This window comes from Lissotriton helveticus, chromosome 3_1 (assembly GCF_964261635.1).
Source record: "Lissotriton helveticus chromosome 3_1, aLisHel1.1, whole genome shotgun sequence".
Lineage (NCBI taxonomy): Eukaryota > Metazoa > Chordata > Amphibia > Caudata > Salamandridae > Lissotriton > Lissotriton helveticus.
Window position 1 is genome coordinate 844,732,953 of NC_136061.1, and position 22,788 is coordinate 844,755,740.

At 47.6% G+C, this 22,788-nt stretch overlaps 1 protein-coding gene across 4 annotated transcripts in view; it reads right to left on the reverse strand.

The window, feature by feature from the left end:
• Window positions 1-22,788, reverse strand: part of KIAA0319L (KIAA0319 like) — a 907,721-nt gene that overhangs the window by 71,945 nt on the left and 812,988 nt on the right. For all 4 annotated transcript variants that reach the window (XM_078681143.1, XM_078681142.1, XM_078681144.1 and 1 more), the window contains one exon: window positions 20,697-20,819. In XM_078681143.1, the coding sequence (XP_078537269.1) occupies window positions 20,697-20,819 (123 nt within the window). The remainder of the gene's footprint in view (window positions 1-20,696; window positions 20,820-22,788) is intronic.

Sequence of the window (22,788 nt, forward strand, 5' to 3'; positions counted from 1 at the left end):
AGGCCAGTCCTGCGGTCTGGCTCCTCGAAAATTGAGGCTGCTGGTGGTTGTCGATCAGAAAACAGAGTCTCCAGGCGCACGTATGGTATACCAGCTTCCCCGTGTATCCAGGTGTGTAAATGTGCGCACTACGCCACCCTGTAATAGAGCTCAAAATCCGGTGCTCCTAAGCCTCCCATACTATAGGGTAAAATGAGGACCTGCTATTTTACCCTCGCCTGCTTGCCCACCCACGCCAGCTTGAGCATTAATTGGGTGAGTCTTTGGAAAAATGCTTATGATAGCACCGTTGGTGTATTATTGAATAGGAACAGCACCTGGGCAAAACCACCATCTTCAGGGGAAGCTTGCACCAGGCCTCCACATCGTCCTCCAGTTTATCCATGGCGTGCCATAATTTTCTCGTCAGACCGTTTCTGAATCTGGGTGCAGTCGGATCCCCAAATATCGGCCTGAGTCAGTAGTCCACTGTAGTGGGTATTCCATTTCAAATTCTTACGTGACCGGGGTCAGCGGAAAAACAATGGATTTGGCCCAGTTGACTTTTAGCCCTGATAAAGCACCAAAGTGCACCACTTCCTGTAGCACCTCCGTCAGATTCTGCTCTGGGTTTCGCACATACAGCAGCGTGTCATCAGAGTAGGTGGATATAACTATAATATACGTCGGGAAAACAATACCCTCATGACCGTGATACTCCCTGAGAGCGCACTCCGCGACTAGGGCATACAGCAATGGTGAGAGTGGGCAGCCCTGTCTCGTGCCTCTAGTGATGGCGAACCGGTCTGTGACTAAGTTACCTATGCGAACTCTAGCGGTGGGTCTGTGATATAGTGTGCCAAATAGTTAAACAAAAAAAACGGTCCCAGTCCCATCCGAGTCAGAACCTTGCGCATGAACACCCACTCCACCGAGTCAAATGCCTTTTCCATATCTAGGAACACTGCTACTGCTTTAATGTCCTGCCGTACATGCTGCATAGTGCCAAATACTGTGTGAATATTATATGTGAGGTTCCTGTCTGGTATGAATCCCGCCTGTTCTGGTGCAACCAATATTTTAGCCATGGGGGCTAGGCGATTGACCATAATCTTTGCAAATAGTTTTGTGTCCACATTCAAGAACGATAACGGGCGGTACGAACTGCACTCCTCCGGCGATTTCCCCGGTTTAGGGATCGCTATGAGTATCGCTTCCCTCATGGATCTCGGCATGGTGCCTTCAACACACAAATCATCGAAGAGCGTGGCTAAATGGGGTAACAATATATCTATGAAAGTTTTATAAAAGTTGGCCGTGAGGCCATATGCCCCCGGAGCACTGCTCGAATTCATGCCCGCCAGGGCTTCCAGTATTTCGTCTCTTTTTATCGGGAGCATTAAGAATTCTCTGTGTACATTCAAAAGGAATGGGAGTTCTATGTGTTCTAAATAGTCCTGCATTTCGTCCTCCATTTCCTCTGACCGATGTGTAAAGGCCTGCATAGAATTGTCGGAATCTCTCTGCAATATCTGCTTCTTCCGTGAGTAGTTCTCCCTCCTCGGATCGTATCTGCGTAATCAACGTTTTACCTCTTTTTGCTTTCAGGATCTTGGCCAATATGGATCCCAGCCTCTCCCCTTCCCCGTATGTGCGAGCTGTGGCATATTTGCCTAAATGTTTGATCTCGCTATCTATTGCTTCATGATACTCTTCTAATAGGACCTTTATTTCGTCTTCCTGCCCCCCTTTCCCAGTCCTCCCTTGCAGATCCCCCAATTGTTTCAGCTTCTGTTCTAAATCCTTCATTCTCTGTCTGATAGCCTTCAATACCCCAGAATGCTTGGACATAGCTATACCGCGTATATATACCTGGAAGGCTTCCCATACTGTTTGAAAACTATCAACTGAACCTATATTGGCCTAAAAAAACTAAAATTCTATTGCTTCCGATAATTCTCCCCTGAATACAAGGTCTAGCAGTGAGAACGGCGGAAAGCGCCAGGTAAACGGGGGTATACTTTTCTTAGGAGTAGCCACTGTCAGAAGTACCTGCGAGTGGTCCGAGAGTGTACGCGGTAGGACTTTACAGGTTCAGACATCTGCTAGCACCGAGGCTGAGGCCAACCAATAATCTATGTGTGTATGTACATTATGGTAAGGCGAGTAGTGTGTGAAACCCCCTGAAGTCTGGTTACGCGCACGCCACACGTCTTCCAGATCCATGCATGTCATCACACGTTCAATCTCCCTTGCAGCCGCGAACGGTTTCCTGTATGGACCCGCTGATCTATCTATGCCTGGGTACCTGACCATGTTGACGTCCCCTCCCCAAAGTATCGTTGAACAATGAAATCTCTTTGTGGTTGTGGTGTTAGCAAACTGCATGAAGAACTCGGGACAGTCATAGTTAGGTCCATACACATTAACCACTAGTAATTCAAGCCCCCTGCCTCTACATCGCGATATAACATACCGTCCTTCAGGGTCCGACTCCAGCATTTCCAGATTTCCAGCGTGTAATCCGATCTGGGGTTAACCCAGGTCATCACCCCTCTGGCATGTGTTGTGTACCCTGCGCAATTAATGTTCCCTACTAGCCCCTTGCTGCGCAGCAGCGTGCTCGTTAGTGGGAGATGTGTCTCCTGAAGAAGCGCCACATCTATATTATGTCTGTGCAAGAAACGAATCACCTTCCGGATCTTGCGGTAATCATTAAGCCCCCTAACATTCCAAGTCATGGCACTCAGTGTATCTACCGACGTTGGTTCTTTGCTCTCGCTAGCACTTGTCATTATATTGGATTATTCTCGTGTAGTGCGCTGACATCAGTGTGCTTGAGCCAGGCGAGTTGCATATTGCCTCAATGCCCACCAGTTCCAGTAACCGCTGTGTAACCTTGTGCGTGTTGTGTGCCTGTACATAACATTTGTAAACAATACCAAAACCAATCCCCATTCGGCAAACCTTCCTCTCCCTTCACTCCCCGCAGTCAAAAATATTACTCCCAGCCCACCCGGTTCCCCCCCCACAGCAGACCACCCCCAACTTGGCCGCGGATGATTCCAGAATACACCCCCAACTCCCCTCCCCCCTGATCCCCCCAGAATTTGCAACCGTTAGGCCAGACACTCTGAAGCGGAGGTAGCTTCATGGGCAAGGTGAATCTCCAAACAGAACAAATCCATCCCAGCCCTGTCTACCCTGCGTCGACTGCACTAGTTTGCAGTGTTTCCCGCCCACCAACCCCCACCCAAAAATAACTGAATGCTCTATCTCTGGCAGAGTGCTTCCGCTTACATCTGATTGTGAATAATCATGCCAGCTCGCCCTATCACGGGGTCCCCGCACCCCCCTGTCTTGTGTAGCCCCTAGCATGACCCACACCACTCAGTCCCCCATCCTGCAGGTCCAGACACCCAAGGAGCACTCCAGACCGTCCGTGCATACCTCACATCTTGAGCCCTGCCCACCCCTCCCCTAACCTCCACCCCTACCAACCCTCTCATCTTGCATCCATAGGCACTCGATCTCAGTCCTGCTCGTCCAGTGGGCCGCCTGCCGCGTCATCCAAAAGTCTTTTCTCCGGTCTGCTACGATGTTCCGCCGCCCAACATTTGTTGGCCTGCTGCAATGCCTTGGGGTCCGTGAAAAAATGCGAACGCCTTTGTCTATTCACTCTAAGTTTGCCGGGTACAGCATGGCATAGTCGGCTCTCAAGTCTCTAAGCTGCTTCTTCAGAGGGACGAAGTGTCTACGCGCCTCTTGCACCCGAGCGGTAAAGTCCAGGTATATTGCCAGCTCAAAGCCCTCGTACCGCAAAGTTTTCTTTTCCCTGGCTATGGGACTGCCACATCCCGGTAGCGATAGTTAAGTAATTTAGCAATAATCGGTCTAGGTGGCGCACCCACTAACGGTTTAGGGCCCAGGGAGCGATGCGCCCTCTCTACTACAAACATGGGAGAGAATACTCCCTCTCCCAGCAAAGTCACTAGCAGCTTTTCCACGAATTGCTCCATGTTGCCGGTGGAAGTGGTCACGGGCAGGCCCGTAATCCTCAGGTTCCATTTTCGTGAGAGCGCCTCCAAGTCCTCCGTCTTATCCTGCAGGACTCTCATCATCTTCCCCAGTTAATTGTGGTCGGCATCCAGGCTGGTGTGTGCCTCTTCCACTTCCTTTAGGCGCCTCTCCGACATGTCTAGTCTTTCCGCATGTTTATCAAGGCGCTCCGCCATTCTATCCATCCTATAGGAGAGTGCGTCCATTTTTGTGCCCAGCCATGCGATGCAACCCTGTAGTGATTTCTCCATGGACCTTAGCATAGTGCGTATGTCCGCATTCGGGTCTCCAATTACTGGAGGTAGTGATCTGGCGTCCTCTCCTGAAGCCCCATCGTGAGATTTCAAGCGTTTCTGCTCGAAAGACAGCTTAGATTGGGTTTTGTCCCCTCTCCCCATTCTTGCGATGGCTCGGTTCCCCCCGGCAATGTTATGCACTTTTGTATTTACTGCACTGAGCGCTGGTTTGCCGTACGTGAACGAGCGGGGGACTCTGCTTCACTGCAACTCCCACCACACGCCCCAAGTCAGAGGCACTTCACCGGGAACCTTCCCAGTCGTCAGAGGCGCAGCAGGAATACGCCCGTCCAACCTTCGGGTCGTCCTGCACCCTCAGCTCTGTACCTTCTCGAGTTTCGTTGCTTGGGGTGTAGTACCTACGCGCCCACAAATGCTCGCTCCTCCCCAGCCTATGCCAGGGCACTGCTGTAAGTCCTGCACTCCTCCTTCGTGCTGAACGTACCTTCTGGCAGTGTGTCTGGTCGTTCCTACCGGGAATCACTGGTCTGCAGCGCCGTGTCTCATTCCAGTTGTGCTCCCCAGCACTGTGCTTACTATTTGCGCACCTCAACCCAGGTCTGCCTCTTTTCCACAGGTACTCATCGCACTTCGTCTGGGCTCGGGTAGGTCAAGGCTCTCTGGTGTAACCCTGCCGCTTGTCTGGCCACTGAGAACGGCCCCAAGCCTCAGCTTCCACTTTGTTTCCTCCTTTGCTCTCCAATCCCCTACCGAGGCTGTGGTGTACACCCCCCCCCCAGGCTCTGTCGGCGCTTCCCACCACTGCGCGGTCCTGGCATGTGCTATTATCGGGGGAGAGTCACTTCACTGCGGGGCTTCCTCCCGAGGCTGTGCAGGCATTCAGTGCCATCAGTGTCTGCAGCGTTAATGCAGTGCTGGTGCAGCGTCCCACGATGTCAGTCTTGACGGTTGGAGCCGCGCAGGCTTGCGGCGCCGTCCTAGCCAGCAGCTTAGTAGGGGCTACCAGTAGCAACCTCCCCCAGATCCACCGCACACCACCACCAGCGCTTTGATGGGCCGCTCGGGAACAATCTGTCCGCCGTCACAATTACGTGGCCCAGGACGTCCTCGCCTGCCGCACGTCTTGCCTGGAAACCGCTTCTCTACGCCGCAGTCTATCTTCGGGTCCAGGCCACGAATTTCGGACCGGAGCGGCGCCGAGGCAGCCGCTCACCTTCCGCCACTCGATCCTCGGTTATGGGGGGTTGGTTCACTGCAACACTGCAGGATAAGTGCAGGATAGTTGTTAGACGTGGCAGAGAGCCGGGCTCAAGCGGCCATTTTAGTCGCGAGCTAGCTCCGGCCCTCCGGTATGGAAATACTTGGTGTCTTTGCTTTCTGAGAAAAGCTGCCACTGGCGCCAGAAACTTTGTAAAGATTCTTGGGGCTGATTTGAGACCAAATGGTAGTACTTTGAACTGGTAATGGTCTCCGGCTACTGCAAACCGAAGATACCATTTCTGGGAAGGATGAATGGGGATGTGAAAATATGCATCCTGTAAGTCTAGAGTGGTCATATGATCCCCTGGGTTTAAGAGTAGCAGAATGTCTTGGAGGATCACCACCTGGAAAGATTGCTTCTTGAGATAAGTATTCAGAGATCTCAGGTCTAGAATAGGACGCCATTGGAGAGCATTCTTCCGGACTAGGAAGAAACAGGAGTAAAACCCTTTTCCTTTTTGGGAGATCAGCACCGGTTCTATTGCTCCCTTAAGGAGCATTGTCCGAATCGCCAGACGCATCTAAGATAGATGTTTGATCCCTTGACTTGTCGGTGGTGTCCAAGGAGGGAATTGAAGAAATTCTAGAGTGTGTCTGAATTGTATTATATTGAGGACCCATCTGTCCATCGTTATTTTCCGCCAACGATGCAGATGGGAAGCAACTCTTACACCCAGGGGAACTTGTGGAGGGGAAGAACAACATGTAGCCGGATCCAGGAGGTTACATTGTCTTCTACCATTGTCTTTCTCTTGACAACCTCCTCGTCCTTAGGAGCAGACTTTGTATAGCTCCCTGATTTTTTTTTACCATATTGTTGACAATATGGTTGTGATGATGAGGAATAAGAAGGTTATCCTCGCTGTTGATAACCCCCTCTGTAGGATGAATGGCCTCTCCCCCTGGCACCTTACGGTACTGTAGTGTACCCAGGGCCTTTGCAGTATCTGTATCTTTTTTGATACCTTGAAGTGCCTTCTCCACTTGTTTGTCAAATAAATCTTCCTCATCGAAAGGGAGATCCAGGATCTTATTTTGGACCTCTGGTCCTGGTCTAAAGGCAGTCGCCCTTAACCACCCCTGACTCCTTAGTACCACCGCTCCTCCAAGCGACTGGAAGGCTGTGGTTGCAATATCAATCGCACAGTCAGTGACTTCAGCTGAAGCCCTTTCTCCTTCCTGAAGTATCTTCTTTGCCTCCTCTCTATTGTCCTCTGGGATGAGGTCCATGTATGGTGCCATATGTTAATAATCATTAATAGAGCGCACTTACACCGGGTGGCTTCATGGCGCTAACAGGCTCAGTATGCTATCCAAGAAATGTTTAATTGTATGCTTGCCGGAATAGCCATGTCTTAAGAAGCTTTCTGAATTGCAAAATGTCAGTGTTGGACCGTATTTCCAGTGGAAGAAAATTCCATAGTTTAGAAGCGAGGACCGCAAACCTGCAGCCTCCTTGACGTACTCGCTTGAATAATGGAGAAGTGAGGAGTGAGAGATGGGCAGATCGAAGATTGCGTGAAGGAGTATGCCTAAGTATCAGACTGTTAATAAATACAGGGCTATTGCCATGCAGAGCTTTAAAAACAAGGCACCCCATTTTAAAGGTACATCGCTGGGAAATGGGGAGCCAGTGTAGTTTCCTCAACAGAGGTGTAGCTGGTTGCCATCTTGGTTGTTGGAAGATCAACCGGGCTGCATGATTTTGAACCAGCTGCAATCGTTTAAACAAATAGAGTGGCATACCCAGATACACAGAGTTGGCATAATCCAGATGTGACAGGACGGTGGCAATTATAATCTGAATCAATGCTTTGTGAGTGAAGAAGCGGTGAATCTTCCTGATCTTACGCAGCTGGAAGAAACACTTAGAAATCACTGTGCCAACCTGAGATTTCAGCGTGATTTTATTGTTGAGGGACACTCCCAATGTTTTGGCCAAAGGGGACGGAGAGGGACCTAGCTCTGGTGGCCAATAGTGCTGGCCCTAGAACTTATGACTATCCCCGGTCAGGACAAGCTCTGCTTTTCCCGGGTTTAGCTTAAGATGGTTATGGTCCATCCACTGTTGTATATATAACATTGTAGCCTGAAAATCCACTACAGAGCTGTGAGAGCCATCAATCTTTAAGACCAACTGTAGGTCGTCAGCATAGTTGAAGACGGTCACCTTTCTTTCCTTCAGAGATTTAATCAAAGGAGCAATATAAATGTTAAACAAATGGGGGGGAGAGTGCTGAGCCCTGTGGAACTCCACAGGTGATTTTACGTGGGGGGGGGCAGAAACTGCCCTTGACTTATAGCCTGAGACGGATCATCCAGAAATGAGGTGAGCCAGCGAGCAGCCGCGCCTTGAATGCCAGCAAGTTTGACACGGTCGGCCAAGATAGCATGGTCGACCGTGTCAAAAGCGGCAGATAGATCCAATAGTACCAATGCCTGAGGAGAGCCTTTATCAGCATGGTCCCGAAGAGTATCCAAGACAGTAAGAATGACCGATTCGGTGGAATGTGCTGGCTGAAACCCAGCCTGATGAGGGTCAAGGTATTTAGACTCCTCCAGAAAATTAGAAAGGCATTTGGCTACATAGGCCTCTAATACCTTTGCTAAAAACGGGAGCAAGGAAATTGGGCGGTAGTTAGATGGAAGCATGGGATCAGCTCCTGTTTTTTTAAAAAGAGGTACCACTAATGCTTTCTTAAAAGCCATAGGGACATGACCAGATGAGAGAGACTCATTCAAAAGAGTGAGTACAGGACCTGGAAAAGCTGCAAGGCAGTTCTTAAGTATGTGGGGCGGGCAACAATCAGAGGGAGCGCCTGATTTAACTTTTACTAAGAGGTTATGGAAGGTTTCAATATTAATATTAGGAAAATGACTTAACATACTATTATTTTGAAACAAAGCAGATGAACTCGAGATAAGTGGGTGCTTGGGTACATCAGCCTTGATAGCAATAATTTTATCAATTAAATAATCATTTAGGGAGTTGCACAGTGCTTGGGAAGGCAGAGCCTTCAGTAGAATTCTCTCTGGATTAGATAGCTCATTGACTATATTAAATATATCTTTAGAATTCTTATTAGAGTTAAGAATACATGTGGAAAAATGGTTAGCTTTGGCTGTGAGTATGCTTTTCTTATATTCTTTCCTGGCTACGTTATAGAGAAGTTTTTTTTATCAGGACAGTACTTTGATCGCCACTGTCTCTCTAGTTGGCGTAATTCTGTTCTTTGAGTTCAGAGGAAAACCATCTCCGCGCGTTAGTATGACGGGCTGATTTAAGGGGAGCATGCTTATCAATGGCGTTCAATAGCCATTCAGAGACCTTCGCTTCTGTAGTATCAATATCTGTACCACGGGGCCGGACAGTTTCAGATATCATGCAGAGAAACTCTTCTTTATTCGCAGTATTCCATTTCCTAGCAAGGCCACCTTTAATCATGCTGATTTTCTCAATGGATGGACATTTAAGTGTAAATTTCAACAGATGATGGTCAGACCAGATGCATGGTGCAATGATGGGGGTTGAAGTGGTCAGGCCTTTAGTCCAGACTTGGTCAAGAATGTGACTTTTCTGGTGGGTGGGAGATACGACATGTTAAGTAAAATTTAAATTAGTAAGAAGGTCAGTCATTTCAGCCGATTGTGGCCCTTCATGAGGGTCTTTGTGCCAATAATTGAAATCTCCCACAAGAAGAACCTTATCATGATCAATTACAAGTTTAGCCATCTGTTCGCTAAGTGCCAAGGGAAAAGGAGACATCTGATAAGGGGGCCTCTAGATTAAAACACAGACAAAGGAATCGTGAGAGGATTCAAGCTTTATTACAATATTCTCAGTATCGTTCAGAGACAGGCATGTCAGAGAACAAAACCTGTAATCACTGTGAAGATAGCTGCCCCACCCCCCCCAGGTTTACCAGGCTGGCGGTTTGCGTGAATAATATAATAGTCAGTAGGAATGGCCGCCAGCATATCAGGGGCTGAGTCAGGAGTAAGCCATGTCTCAGTCAGCAAGAGAATGCTAGGTTTGTCCATGAGCAATAATGCTAGGTTTGTCCATGAGCAAAAGAGAGAAAATATCCAACTGATGCTTAACAAGGGAACGGGTAATAAGATAATAAACAGATAAGGGCGTGGCCCCAGATTTAGCCTGGTTCTGTGGAGAGTACTTGGGGGCTATAGAAGACTTGATTTCGGAAAAAATGGTCAGTTTCATCAAGATTTCATGTTCAGAGAGAAGAGACAAAGTATCACAGGCGTGGCGCAGATGAATAGAATGTAATTTTGTAATGTTTCCGAAGAGTAAGTGGTAAAATGGGCATAGTGAGTAGCCCCTAGGCACGGCATCGACGGCTTGCCTTTGGCGCGCCGCCTGTGCGCCCGCTGCGCTCCCGCACGGCCTGTTGCATTTACCTCTGATTCCCCGCCCTCAGCTCCGCCCTCTCGCAGCGTGATTGGCTGCTACCTGGGGAGTGTCTATAAGCCCCTGTGGGAGCCGGAAACAGCCGTCTTAGGCGTGTGAAGCGAGTAATTGTTGTGCAAAATCAAGTAAGGTGTAATTTTCAATTTTAAAAGTAGTAGTTTTAAAAATCAGGGATGACAATTCCTAGCAATGTCCAACAACAATTCTTAGAGCCCAGAATGGCAAGGGCATTAGCTGCTTTGACTAGGAGAACAAACATGGAGGAGAATCTCTTTCCTGCGTTGTCTAAGCGTCTCCCCTCTCAGTCAGGAGGTGTTTCTTAGATTTTTGTTGCGCCGCTAGCGAATTCATGGAATCAGGTTTTGGATGGCCCAGTAAACACGCTGGTGTGTCTAAAGGAGCTTTATATTTTTTTTGCAACCTAGCGAGCACAGGTGTAACTGTCGCCGGTGTCTTCATCACCTTTAAACCTTCTTCCCATACATAGCTTACAATTGGGATAGCCCAGACTGATTTTTGGTATGGCTCCTTGAAATCGGACAGGAAGCCTTCTGTTTGTGTTGTAGCCATAGGAAGCTGGAACCTCTTCGCAGCTCTCTACATTAGATTATGGAATCCGCCGATATCCACCGGCGGAGAATCCACCGGTACTGGTAAGGGAGATGCCGGAGATGGAATCAAGTAATCACACCCTTCTTTGTTGGGATCTGTTATTTCTCCCTCTTCCTGATCATCATCATCCGTGGTGACCGGATCCTGGTGGTTAATATTAAAGGAGTTGCAGGCTCCCTGTTTCTAACTGGAGTAGTAGGGATGGAACGTGGATGTGAGACAGGGATGTCCTGAGAAGCTGGTGTTAGCGGAAATCTTTTTATAGTCTGACAGCATAAACTGAAGATCAATCATCATGGAGGATGGCATACCAACCATTCCTTCCTGGTACTCTTGGCGATAGTGCCGTTGCTGAGGATATTGGTACTCCGCCTATCCCTCCTGCTATGTGTGAGGCAAGTCTCTCAGGTTTCTGCCAGGTGCTGCTGTGCTGCATGTAAAGTGTGAGGCAGGCTGTTCCCCTGAAAGTCCTCAGACTCTTTCACACTCTTCTGCTCACAGACAATCAGATGATTACATCACATGCCCACACCCAGGGCACGTGTGTCTCCGGCTCATTCACAACAACTGTGCTGGCTTCCCAGGCTCAAAGTTCTGCTGGCATTGCCAAGTGCCCACCAGGGTTCTCCGCATTCTTCTGTGAGAGGGACTGAATCTGCTCAAATGACTTCAGATGGCAGGTAACTTCAATAAAATGCGAGCACAGCGTAGAAGGCCGACCTGGATGCTCGACGTCGCCCTGAATTAATACGTTGTTCACTGCTTTTAAAATAGACACCATGCAGGTGTAGTGCGCTCAAGACTGGGAGTGAGTTTTGTAGGTATGAAACGTGTGATGTCAAGACATTTAAACATTGGTGTACCGGTTTTAGTTGTAGTTCAATTTTAAAATGTAGCAGCAAAACCGATGTGGTTATGGCGTATCGTGAATCTAAATGCGGATCACTGTTTTCTGCTGGCTGGTTTGGAGTCATTTCAAGGACAAAAAGAAACTGCTTCAGAAGACACTTTGTATATGGGGTGGGGAGAGCATGGGTGGCTGCGATGAGATGAAGGTAAGGGAGACAGTACTGGTGACCTTAAGAGCGAATGGTTGGCAGGGTGCTAACGTGAAGATAGGTTTTTCCCCCAATATTAGTAATCCTGATTAGGGTGACCAGGTGCTTCTATGTCATTAGGCTGCTTTTCTATTCCCAAGTTTTACTTTTACACGCCCTCTTCAGGTGTGTTGGTCCCACTGGCTCTAATAAATGATAAAATGAACCAAGACCACAAATCTCGGAATCTATCAAGTTAAATTGAAATCCATAAATGGAATGTTGCGTTTAAGTGACATGGAATCATCTATGATGATTGGGTCACCCTATACAACACCCTTGCATGCTGGGAGAGTAGGGAAAACGGACTCACTAAGGTGCCCAGCTTTTCTGATCGGCTCAAGTCTCCCACTGAAGCACTATCTCAGGTAGCCTGAGTGGAGAGCTTTTTTCAAAGGTCCTGTATATTCAATGAATAGCCATTTTCATTCATATTTCTTGATGTATTATGTTCAGGTACATGACTGGCAAGTTTGCTTATGTGTAACATTTCCATGTCTTCAGACGCTTTGTGGTAATGGTAACATGGAGCCCGGCGTCGTTTCCCAGCTCAATGCTTGATGAGCTGCACCAAGGCACGGGTTTTCCCAGGCAACAAAAGAGCTGTAATCTGAGCACCGCCTCTTAGTTGGGTTCTGAAATTAGACCTATTCAGACCCAAACTTTTATACAACACCAACTTACCTAGATTCACCCTGGACACCAAACTCAGTCTCAATGACCACACTGCCAAGGAAACAAGGACAGCCTGGTACAATCAGTCTGGAGGCAATAATGTGCAAAAAAGAAAAAAACTAGATGTCAGATGCAGACTTTATCTAGCAATGCACCCAGAATCTGAACATTCCTCTATCAGGGCCTCACAAACCCGGCTCAGTGAATGAGCTAAAGATACCTCTTCAAAGAGCACATTAAGGTAGTGTGGCCTGGCCAAGGACCAAGATGGCCGCTCGAGCATGAAGCTCTTCAGCCTGTGCTGATATAAGATTTCCTTCCTCACCTCCACGGTCCTGAGTGTCGCTGCTACAGTGGGAAGAAGAGGTGCGCCGTGATCTCCTGGGCTGATGAGCTGTGTTGCTTTCGCCTTGAAACCGGCGATGTGGTGTCGCTAACAGCTGCGGCCGGACACGGGGCTCGGAGACCCCATGATGACAGGGGTCGCAGGCGAGCCTGAGGACGGGGCCGTGGTCGCACCTGATGGCTGCCCCGTAATCCTTGGCAGCCTGCGGGGCCTCATCAAGCGGCGCTTGGAGAAGTGCTCCCACTAGTGGAGCTGATGAACGACCAACTCGCATACCAAGCTGAACTCCGGCTACAGCGGTGTCTCTCTCATTCCTGGCTAAACTGATGCCTCCTGGTCCAAGCCACCGCGCGATCCGCCCTGAGTGGTCCCACCCGACTGACTTTTGTAGTGATTGAAGCTGTGCGGACCCGGCCGAATAGATGGCCCTAACAGCTTTCTTCTTCACGCATGTGTGCCCAGTGATGCAGCGGCGACTCTATTCACTATCTCACTGGCCCCTAGTGTTTGCTGGGGCCCTTTGTTGTGCAGATGTGCTCCTTCAGGGGCGGCTCTGGGGCGGTGCGACCGGTGCCACTGCACCAGTGCTGGCTTCCTGAGGGCGCCGTGTTTGCATGTTTATTATGTTTTTGAAGCACCTTCTGCAGCGTTTCTTTTCTCCGGCAATTACCAGGCCTCACAAACATGTCAAGCTAACTCGTGTGATTAATTATCTTCTTGGAGAGAGAACAGCGTTTTGTATACTTGAGATTTGACTTACGTGAAGTTAGTGCAGAGGGTTAATATGCCTGCTGCAAAGAATGTGTACCAAGTAGATTACAGAGTGCATATAATGTAAACAGATCAGCAGGTTACTGCTTTTAAAAGAGACATCCTTTTGTTACTTGCAATTTATAACTTAAAGTCCTAATATAGAACAGTGAGCTATTAACTTTCATCATAGAACTACATACACACTGCAAAGTATACATTAGAACATTGATTAATGTTGCAAAAAGGGTCAAGTTGGCTAGAAATCGAGTCTAATTTTTAAAGAAAACTCCTAACTATGCAGTTTCTTTTTCGACTCGGAGTTTGTGCTTCTCCACACCAAGCACTCAAACTACACAGCCTACCAGTATGGATGACATGTGACTCCTACACTTTTAGTCTTTTGGCTTTTGTAACATTTCCTATACACTGATTTACACACGTATGATTGATTGACTCTGTGTAATGTATTGTATTGTATTGTAATTGCATTTATGTAGCGCTTACTACCCCATACGAGTCGTCGAAGCGCTTTTTAGGCGAGTAGCACGCTACTCCGGGACCCATGGAGGTTTAGTGTTGAATTAGAATAGTGAAACATGAAAGTGATTTTAAGTGGTGGATAGATTAGTCAGTTATTTTGATACAGAAGGACAGAAGAGGGAAAAAGGTTTGTATATATATATATATATAGCGCTTATTACCCCTGATAGGGTGTTGGAAGCGCTTTTTTTTGGGAGAGTAGCATGCTATTCAATGTGTGTGTGATGCAGAGTGCTATGACACCCACCACTGGTTTGAGTGGCACTTTACAACTAATCAAATGCATCTTAGAGAGAGTGGTTATGGAGACTTAGTCCCTGTTTTAAGGGTGCTAGTGAGAGAATCTGTGGTAGAGGTGGTCCTTGGGGGGGCGCCAACAAACACTGTCGCACAGGGCGCCAACAGGGCCCTGTGCTCCTTTGGTGCTCCCCAGGAGCATCACTGAGCGCCAAGTGCTCTTGCCTGGTATGCCCAGTATGAAACCCCGGTTTATATAATCTTTGGCAAATTGCTGTGTCTAGGAGGTCTACTGTCAGTGCGTTGCCTCTGGGGTGCTCCAAAACTGCCTGCATTTGGCGACCGGCCTACCGACTACTTACCTCTAGATGCGACTTCGCACTGGTGTGCATATTCACCCTACTTGTCTGGTGACCTCTAATCCATTCTTGCCGTTCCCTGTTGTGGGCCCCAGCCATTTCCTTCTCGAATGGGGCAGAACGACCCCCAGCAGCCCAACTAGATGATTCCGTGCACTGGAGAGTCTGAGAGACTGAAATTGAAATGCATGACTTTAAATGTACAGGGGCTGGCCAAATCCCGAAAGGGAAGGGACGTCAGTTACTGTATTACTTAACTAGGCAAGGTGTACAGATAGCATTTTTACATGAAACTCAATGTGCTCATGTTAGATTTGGGGGTCTCTAGTTGGCACAGGTAGGTACTTGTGACAAATAGGGACTCTTGCATCTAGTCAGCGTAAAGGGGTACACTCCTAAAATAACCCCTGCTCACCCCCTTGGCAGCTTTGCACGAGCAGACAGGCTTATCTCAGAGGCAGTGTATAAAGCATTTGTTAACATATACAGTAATCAAGTGACAACACTACAGATGGACACCACACAAGTTGTATATTAAAAATAAGTATTCTTTATATATATTTAACACAAGACCACAAATGACAAAAATCCACAATACTGTACTTAAAATTAGTTTAGTTCTCTTTCGATCTTAAAATGCGACACTTTGAGTCAATGTACCTTAAGATGCGTAACGCTTCTACAACGAAAGTGTTGCAGGCAAGGTGATGCGGTAAAGATCCAGTGCAAAGGAACAAAGATGGCGCTTCCTTCATGATGCGACACGCTCCTCCGATGTTGCGAGAGGTCTCGGCTCGATGTGTCAGCTGCAGCGGCGACACCCTTGTTCCGTGATGCGACAACAGCGGCTTTGGTGGCGACATTTTTCTCCTGACAATGCGAGACACTTCCATTCGATACGACAACTGCAGCGACGACACCCTTGTTCCGTGATGCGACGACAGCGGCAGTGGCACGCTTCTCCGTGAATGCGAGGCGCTTCTTGTGATGTGGTGCAATGCGACAGCTACAGCGACGCCATCTTCGCGATGCGACGGCGACGGCTGCGACAGCGACACGCTTCTTCGAGGTTATGAGACGTTTCTTGTGATGCGGTGCAATGCGACAGCTACACCGGCGATATCTCCGTGATGCGACGGCAGTGGCTGCGACACGCATCTCCGGGGTTGCGAGACGTTTCTTGAGATGCGGTGCAATGCGACAGCTACGGCGGTGTCATCACCGGGATGCGACGGCAGCGGCTGCGACGGCGACACGCTTCTTCTTGAGTCACGCTTCCAGCTCCTTGCGACACGCAGTCCCAAAGCAGCAGCAGGCACTTCCAAAGAACTCTTGGGGAGCTGATGGTTGAAGTCTGTTGTCCCTGAGACTTCAGCAGGAGGCAAGCTCATTTCTCAAGCCCTTGGAGATCCTTCACAAGTTGAATAAAGCACACAAAGTTCCTTTCTCTTTTCTTTGGTAGTCAGGCAACCACTTCAGGCCAATCCCCCAAGCAGACCTTTAGCTTAGGTATAGTCTCTCCTCAGTTTCTCTGGTTCCATTCCTCAGCAAAGGTTTCTTGTTGTTGTCCAAAGTGATCTAAATTCTTGGGATCAGGGTCCCAATACTTATACCCCAAAATCCTTTGTCCTCTGAAGGCAGAGGGTCCTTTGCCTAGTCCAAACCAGTTCTGGTCAGTCCTGGAGCACTCTGTTTACATGACTCCTTCTTGCCTTCACAGTGCAGGGCAGAGACATCAGACACACCACATGAGGTGGAGCCTGCATTGTGGAGGGAAAGGCACAGTCCTATTCAGGTCCCAGGTGCATCTAGATGCAGCTCTCTCTATTCACCACGGGGCTGACTCACCCTGTGTCTTGGAATCCCCAAGCCCCTGTCACTCAAACTCCAGACAAGGAATACACAACGTAGCAGAGACAGGCTTGGATAGTTAGACAAGAAAATACCTACTTTCTAAAAGTGGTATTTTCAAACACAGAATCTTAAGTGGAGTGGAGTGGCTCACTGGTTAGAGGCGGCAGACCTGGTAGCAGAAGTCGGCCCAGGACCAGGGTTCGATTCCCGACGCGGCAGGGTCGTGGACCAGGGTCAGCGGACTTGATAATTCTCGCCTCGGTGCCTACTCTAACCAGGGGTCCCACTCGGCAACTCCTGGCGTTAGCTACCTAATCTCCACAACGGCCCCATCAACGCCGGGGATGCCTGGCTCCACCTTGGGGATTCCCACCAGGGACCATCCCACAGGGAAAGCCAGGACGGGTTCCCCAGCGGTATACAGCGCCAGGACGCCGACTGGCAACAGTACGCTTTACAAGTATACACATCACATCATTAAAACCAACTTCACTAAAAGATGCATTTTATCATTCTGAGTTCAGGCATACTAAACTCTAATTTCTACCTAGTTCCCTGAGTCAGTTAGAATTATAAATTGTAATAATCTAACTGCCCATTCTGGCCTATGGGGAATAGGTAGCCTTGCAATAGTGAAAAACGAAAATGGCTGTAATTCACTTTTAGGACATGCCACACACATCAGGGCTTGCCCTACCTTATACTTACAATGCACCCTGCCCTTGGGCCTACCATAGGGGTGTCTGACATGAAGAAAAGGGAAGGTTTAGGGACTGGCACGTGGGTGCAAGTGCCCAGTCAACATGGCAGTACCAGACTGCACACAGGTTCTGCAATGGCAGACCTGAGACACACTTTTACAGGCTGCTTCTGTGGGTGGCACAACCAGTGCTGCAAGCCCACTAGCAACATTTGGTTTACAAGCCCTGGACACACTCAGTGCACTGTACACCAAATCAGCCAATCATAGAATCAATAATCCATACATTAATTTACAATAGGGAGAGCATATGCACTTTAGCACTGATCAGCAGTGGTAAAGGGCCCAGAGTCATAAAACCAACAAAACAGGTCAGGCAAAATCCAGGAGGAAGGCAAAAAGTTCAAGAATGACTCAGCAAAAAGGGCCAAGTCCAACAGCTCACAACTCCCCTAACATTATGCTTCTATTTGGGAAGATAATCGTTTTTTGCTAATTACAGCACATACTCTAGAGGTGATTGTATCCTAGTGCACAGGGCAATTCCTTTCTAGACGTACAAAATAATTGCTGACCCTGAGGTCCGCAATTTACTGGTCTCTGGCACGCTCGCTGCCATGTCCCGCTTACTTATCAATGTCTACGCCCCTAACGTAAATGCCCCAGAATTTTGATGACATATCTACACATCTCACCTGGTTACATGCAAATGCTATACTAATGGGGGGAGACTTTAATCTCACTCTCAAACCCTCTTCGAACTCGACAGGAACCGACCAGGTGATAAAACCCCTCTCTATACAAGCGCTCTCCTCTCTCCCCCAGATCTTTCTCCTCACTGATGTCTGGCGCTCCAGAAATCAGCCAGGGGCTACACTTTTTACTCTACTCCCCATGCTTCGTGGTCCCACATCGACCACTGGTATCTCACCCCTGACCTCTTCCTCACGATCACAGATGTTGAATATTTGCCCCAATCCGTGTTGGATCACTCTCCGGCACTTCTTACCATGCGGCTCCCTAAAGTCCGATTGCCTCGTGCGCCATGCCACTTCCCTACGAATGCGCTACTCAATGAGGATTTCCGAACTGAAGTTCGGGACGCAAAAGTCGAATACTTTCAACTTAACACTGGGACTGTGCAACACTATTCAATACTCTGGGTTGCTTTCAAGGCATACATCAGGAGAGTGTGGATTGCCAAGGGCTCAGGGGTGCTTTGCTCCATCCGCAGGGAACAAACAGCCACTGAGCGAGCGTTGAAGGATCTTGACACACAGACACTAGCTGATGACCCCCCATCGTCGTCAAGCTTTGCCAATGAAGGAATTCCAGGACCTTGCAACTCTTGAGGTTAACGACTTGGGCAAATATGCATGAGCACAGGTGTATGGAGACGGTGAGAGACCTGGCCGCACCCTGGCCGGATTGCTCCACCCCCCATAAAAGGCTTCATTGATTACGCACCTACAGCTTGATGATAGCTCCTCCATCACAAGTAGCAAAGCCATCCCTAATACTTTTTTCCTTACTATACTCATTTATATACATCGCAATGTGTCGCTGCCGAAGACGAAATAGCAAATTATTTTGCAGAGGTTGACATGGTTTGGCTGGAGGGGGGACAGCAGCAGTTCCTTGCCTCGCCTATCTCTGGTGACGAGATTTTGCAAGCCATTGATGATCTGAGTCTCACGAGTGCCCCGGGTCTTGATGCTTTTACTGGGACTTTATATAAGACTTAGAAGACAGTATTGATTCCCCACTTTCTGGAAGTCTACTCCAAATCCCTAAAGCGAGGTGACCTCCACCTGACAATGCGTAAGGCAGTGATCACCTTTGAACTTAAAAACCAGGCAAACCCCCAGACAGTTGCACCTCGTACAGGCCACTGTCCTTTGTTGAACCAAGATAATAAAATTCAAGCAAAATTCCTAGCTACTCGCCTTTCCCTCCTTATGGATAAGATAATTTCCCCATTACGATTCAGGTTTGTTTGGAGCTGCTCCACCTTGGTTAACCTTCGAATTATATTTGCTAATCTCAATCAGATCAATCCTGAGCTCCCCACCGCCGAGATTTTACTCGAAGCCGAAAAGGCATTCCACATGCCACACTGCGAAAGCTCGGAGTGTCCAAGGGATTCCGTGATGTTGTTCGGCCAATGTATACTGCCCCACTGGTCTGACTAAAAGTGAATAGCATCTGAAACTGACCACTTTACGATGTTCCGTGTCACTAAACAGGGTTGCCCTCTATTGCCTCTTATTTATTATCGCCATGGATCTCCATGGAGCGCCACCAGCACGTGGACTATGCTTTCACAGCGGACCCCTTTTGGCATCATTGTACGCGGATGATATGATTCTATTCATTAGAGATCCCGAGATCAACCATCCCCCTCTTCTTTGCGAGGTCGTCCGCTTCGGGAACGTCTCTGGTCTCGTGACCAATTAGAGTAAATCCAAGATTTTCCCCTTGACGAATGCCACAGTCTCCTGTCCCCTTGAGTTCCCATTAAAATAGAGTACAGATCCTCCTAAATACCTAGACATTTACCTCCATCAACATAGTTCCCAAGTTGTACGCCTGAACTACTGCCCCAAAATCAATATGTAGTCATCTCAAATCAATCAGTGGATTAAACTCCAATTATCGATCACTGATAGAATTGCCATCAAAAAGATGGTGGTACTACCCTATTTTTTTTTAAATGTATTTCTGAACATCCCTATAGTTCTGACACATGGCTTCTTTGACACCTTACATAGTATGCTCACGTGACTACTGTGGGCCGGTAGACAACCAAGAATTAGTTGGCAAACCTTAATCTTGCTATATGCACGCAGGGAATTCTGGGCCCCTCTACTATTTAGTAGCCCAGGCACATTTTGCGTACCACTGGTTCCATCCCGATGCATGCTTACAATTTTTGAAACCAGACTGGTCCCATGCACACACCAAACCCACTCTCCACAATTATGCCACGAGGCCTAACCAGGACTCCTTAAGAAGTATAGACGTTCCAGCCAACACACTGGGCCTGGATCAGAATCCCCGATATCTTGATTTTACTCATTTGTACTCTCCACATATCCCTGTATCTGACAACCCCTGGCTTCCGATGACTAGAGAGACACTTACCAAGCGTACTCTAACCACCTGGTGACCGCACAGACTGGGTGACCTTTTTGCGGATGCCGAGATACGCTGTCACCTCATTGGCAGGAGGGCACAAAGTATCCAATATGGACAGATTCATTTTATATCGACTGTATAACACAGTTCGCGCCACAATTCCGACCTTTCTGTCGGAACCTTTCGACTTTCCAGCTGTTGGGCACATTTGTAACCAGCAATCACAGCGATCCATTGCAGGACAGCTGGGTTTTCACACAAAAAAAAAAAAATTTAACAAGAGACCTTTAATAGATTATTTTACAATTGCATTATTACGAATTTCAGAAGTACATCATTTGAAAACTAAAAAACTGGCCAGTTTCAAAGCAGTACAAAAATAAAGGGTAATAAACACATACCACAGTTGCTCTCCTCATCCCACATCTGCACCCTAAGGAAATTCTCCATCCAGAATGGGTCGCACACGCAGCGCTTGGTGAATGAATCGCAGCGACCATGGTCTGAACAGTTCAACTGGCAGGCTGCAGAACAGTGGAGGTAACAGAACACACATGAATAAACATCAATTAGAAGCATATGAAGATGAAAATTATGAAACGTATGTCTGATAAGCACAGCTGGCAGGCTAGATTATATATGTGGGGCACTACAGTGGAGAGAAAGATAGAAGCACATTAAATAAAAGAAAGTACATAAACACAAAAAGAAAATATTACTTACCTGTAAGAATCAGTTCGCAGTATGTGGTGTGCTGTAGACGATATGACCTGCACACTGCTGTCATCTATTGTTGCAAGTTGTTTTAGTTCAAAGTGAAATTTCCGGTTTCGAGGTGACTTGTGATCCTTGCCTGAAACCCATAATGCACTAGGTAATAGTGTCCAACCTCAGAATGCTTTTCCCATACAGGTGCAAGTTAGTTAATCCAAAGATGTCAAACAGGACCGTCTATGTATACTGGTATACAGTGATTAACTTTATTAAAATAAAAAAGTTCTAGTGGGGAACTTGATGGGTGGTTCGGGTGAGGGAGGTATTGAAGGGTTCACCGAAGAGGAACGAAATGTATGGACACTTTTGGAATGTTTAGATAGGTAACTGTGGGTGGGTGGGTGGGGGGAGGGGAAACAACAAAGGGATTTGGTTCTGACTGTAATGCACTGCAGATGGTACTTAAGTTTCATTGTGAAGCCCAATTTGGGGGATGAAAATGTTCAAGCTATTAAAATATATAAATCATTTCTGTTTGAATGATATGAAACTGAAAGGCAACACTAAGAAATAATCAAGACTTTGTTCTAAGTAAGACATGATATTTGTGCACTTGAATTAAAGGTCCCCCACTGTGAAAGGCTTTCAATGAGGAAGGCAACCCTTCCATGAAAGATACTGTAGTGGAAAAGTGTGCAGAGGCTCAAATGGCGGTCCCAGGAGTCTGGTAAGATCAATGTTCAATTCCCACAAGGGAGACTGTTGGCACTCTATGGGGAATTGCTCTTGAAGTGTTCCATAAAAGCTCCATTAATGGCATATATATTTAATATACACTTACTGGAGAGTACACTAAGTCTGCCTTTTTTAGTGCAATAATTAACAGACAATGTCTTGCACCAAGGACTCCAAAGAAAGCTTGCTAATAGTGTGGCAGTAGCTGACATACTTCTTTCATTGGGCTGCATAAAAGACGAGGAAGTAGGCTTGGGAGCCTCTTCCAGAATTGATGTGCACTCTTCTAAACAGGGCAAAATCTTAAGATTCAGCTCCCTGAGATTTGGGATGTTAGTGCTGAGTAAGTGTGCGAGTACATTTCTCTTCTTCTTGTGTGGATGTACTCGCATCTCTAGGAGTGATGCGTACCACGGCTGCTGTGCCCACTTGGCTGCTATAAAAATAAGCCTCATGGACACTGGTCTCATTTTCCTCAATACAGTATCAGCGGTAGTGGTGGAAAAGAGCAGGTAAATGTCCCTAACCAATTTATAGATAATGCACTGCCATTCGACTATGGGTGCGGGTACCAGGAGGCAAAGCTGCGGCATTGTGCGTTCGTATACATCAGAAACAGGTCAATCGTCAGAGTCCTCCATTGATTAAAGTATTCTTGAAATAGCTGACTGTTGTTCTCCCACTTATGTGTTTGTTGATATGGTCTGCTGAGGTGGTCTGCAAAGTCACAGGAATGTGTTCCGCCTGGAGAAAGACTTGATTGTGAATGATCCAGGACCGGGCTGTCTGAGCCAAGATGAACAACTGAGGTGTCCCCTTGCTTTTGAATGGAATACATTGTGGTCATGTTGCCTGCCCAAAAGACTACTGAGCTGTTATGAACCAGTTTGTAAAACACACTGAGCGCTAACTGAACTACCATCAGTTCTAGGAGACAGGTGTGCAACTACCCATGCTGAGAAGACCCTTAGCCTTCAAATGGGAAGTAGCCTGAATATGTGCTACCCAACCCTTAAGGTTGGAGTCTTTGGAGATAATCATTTA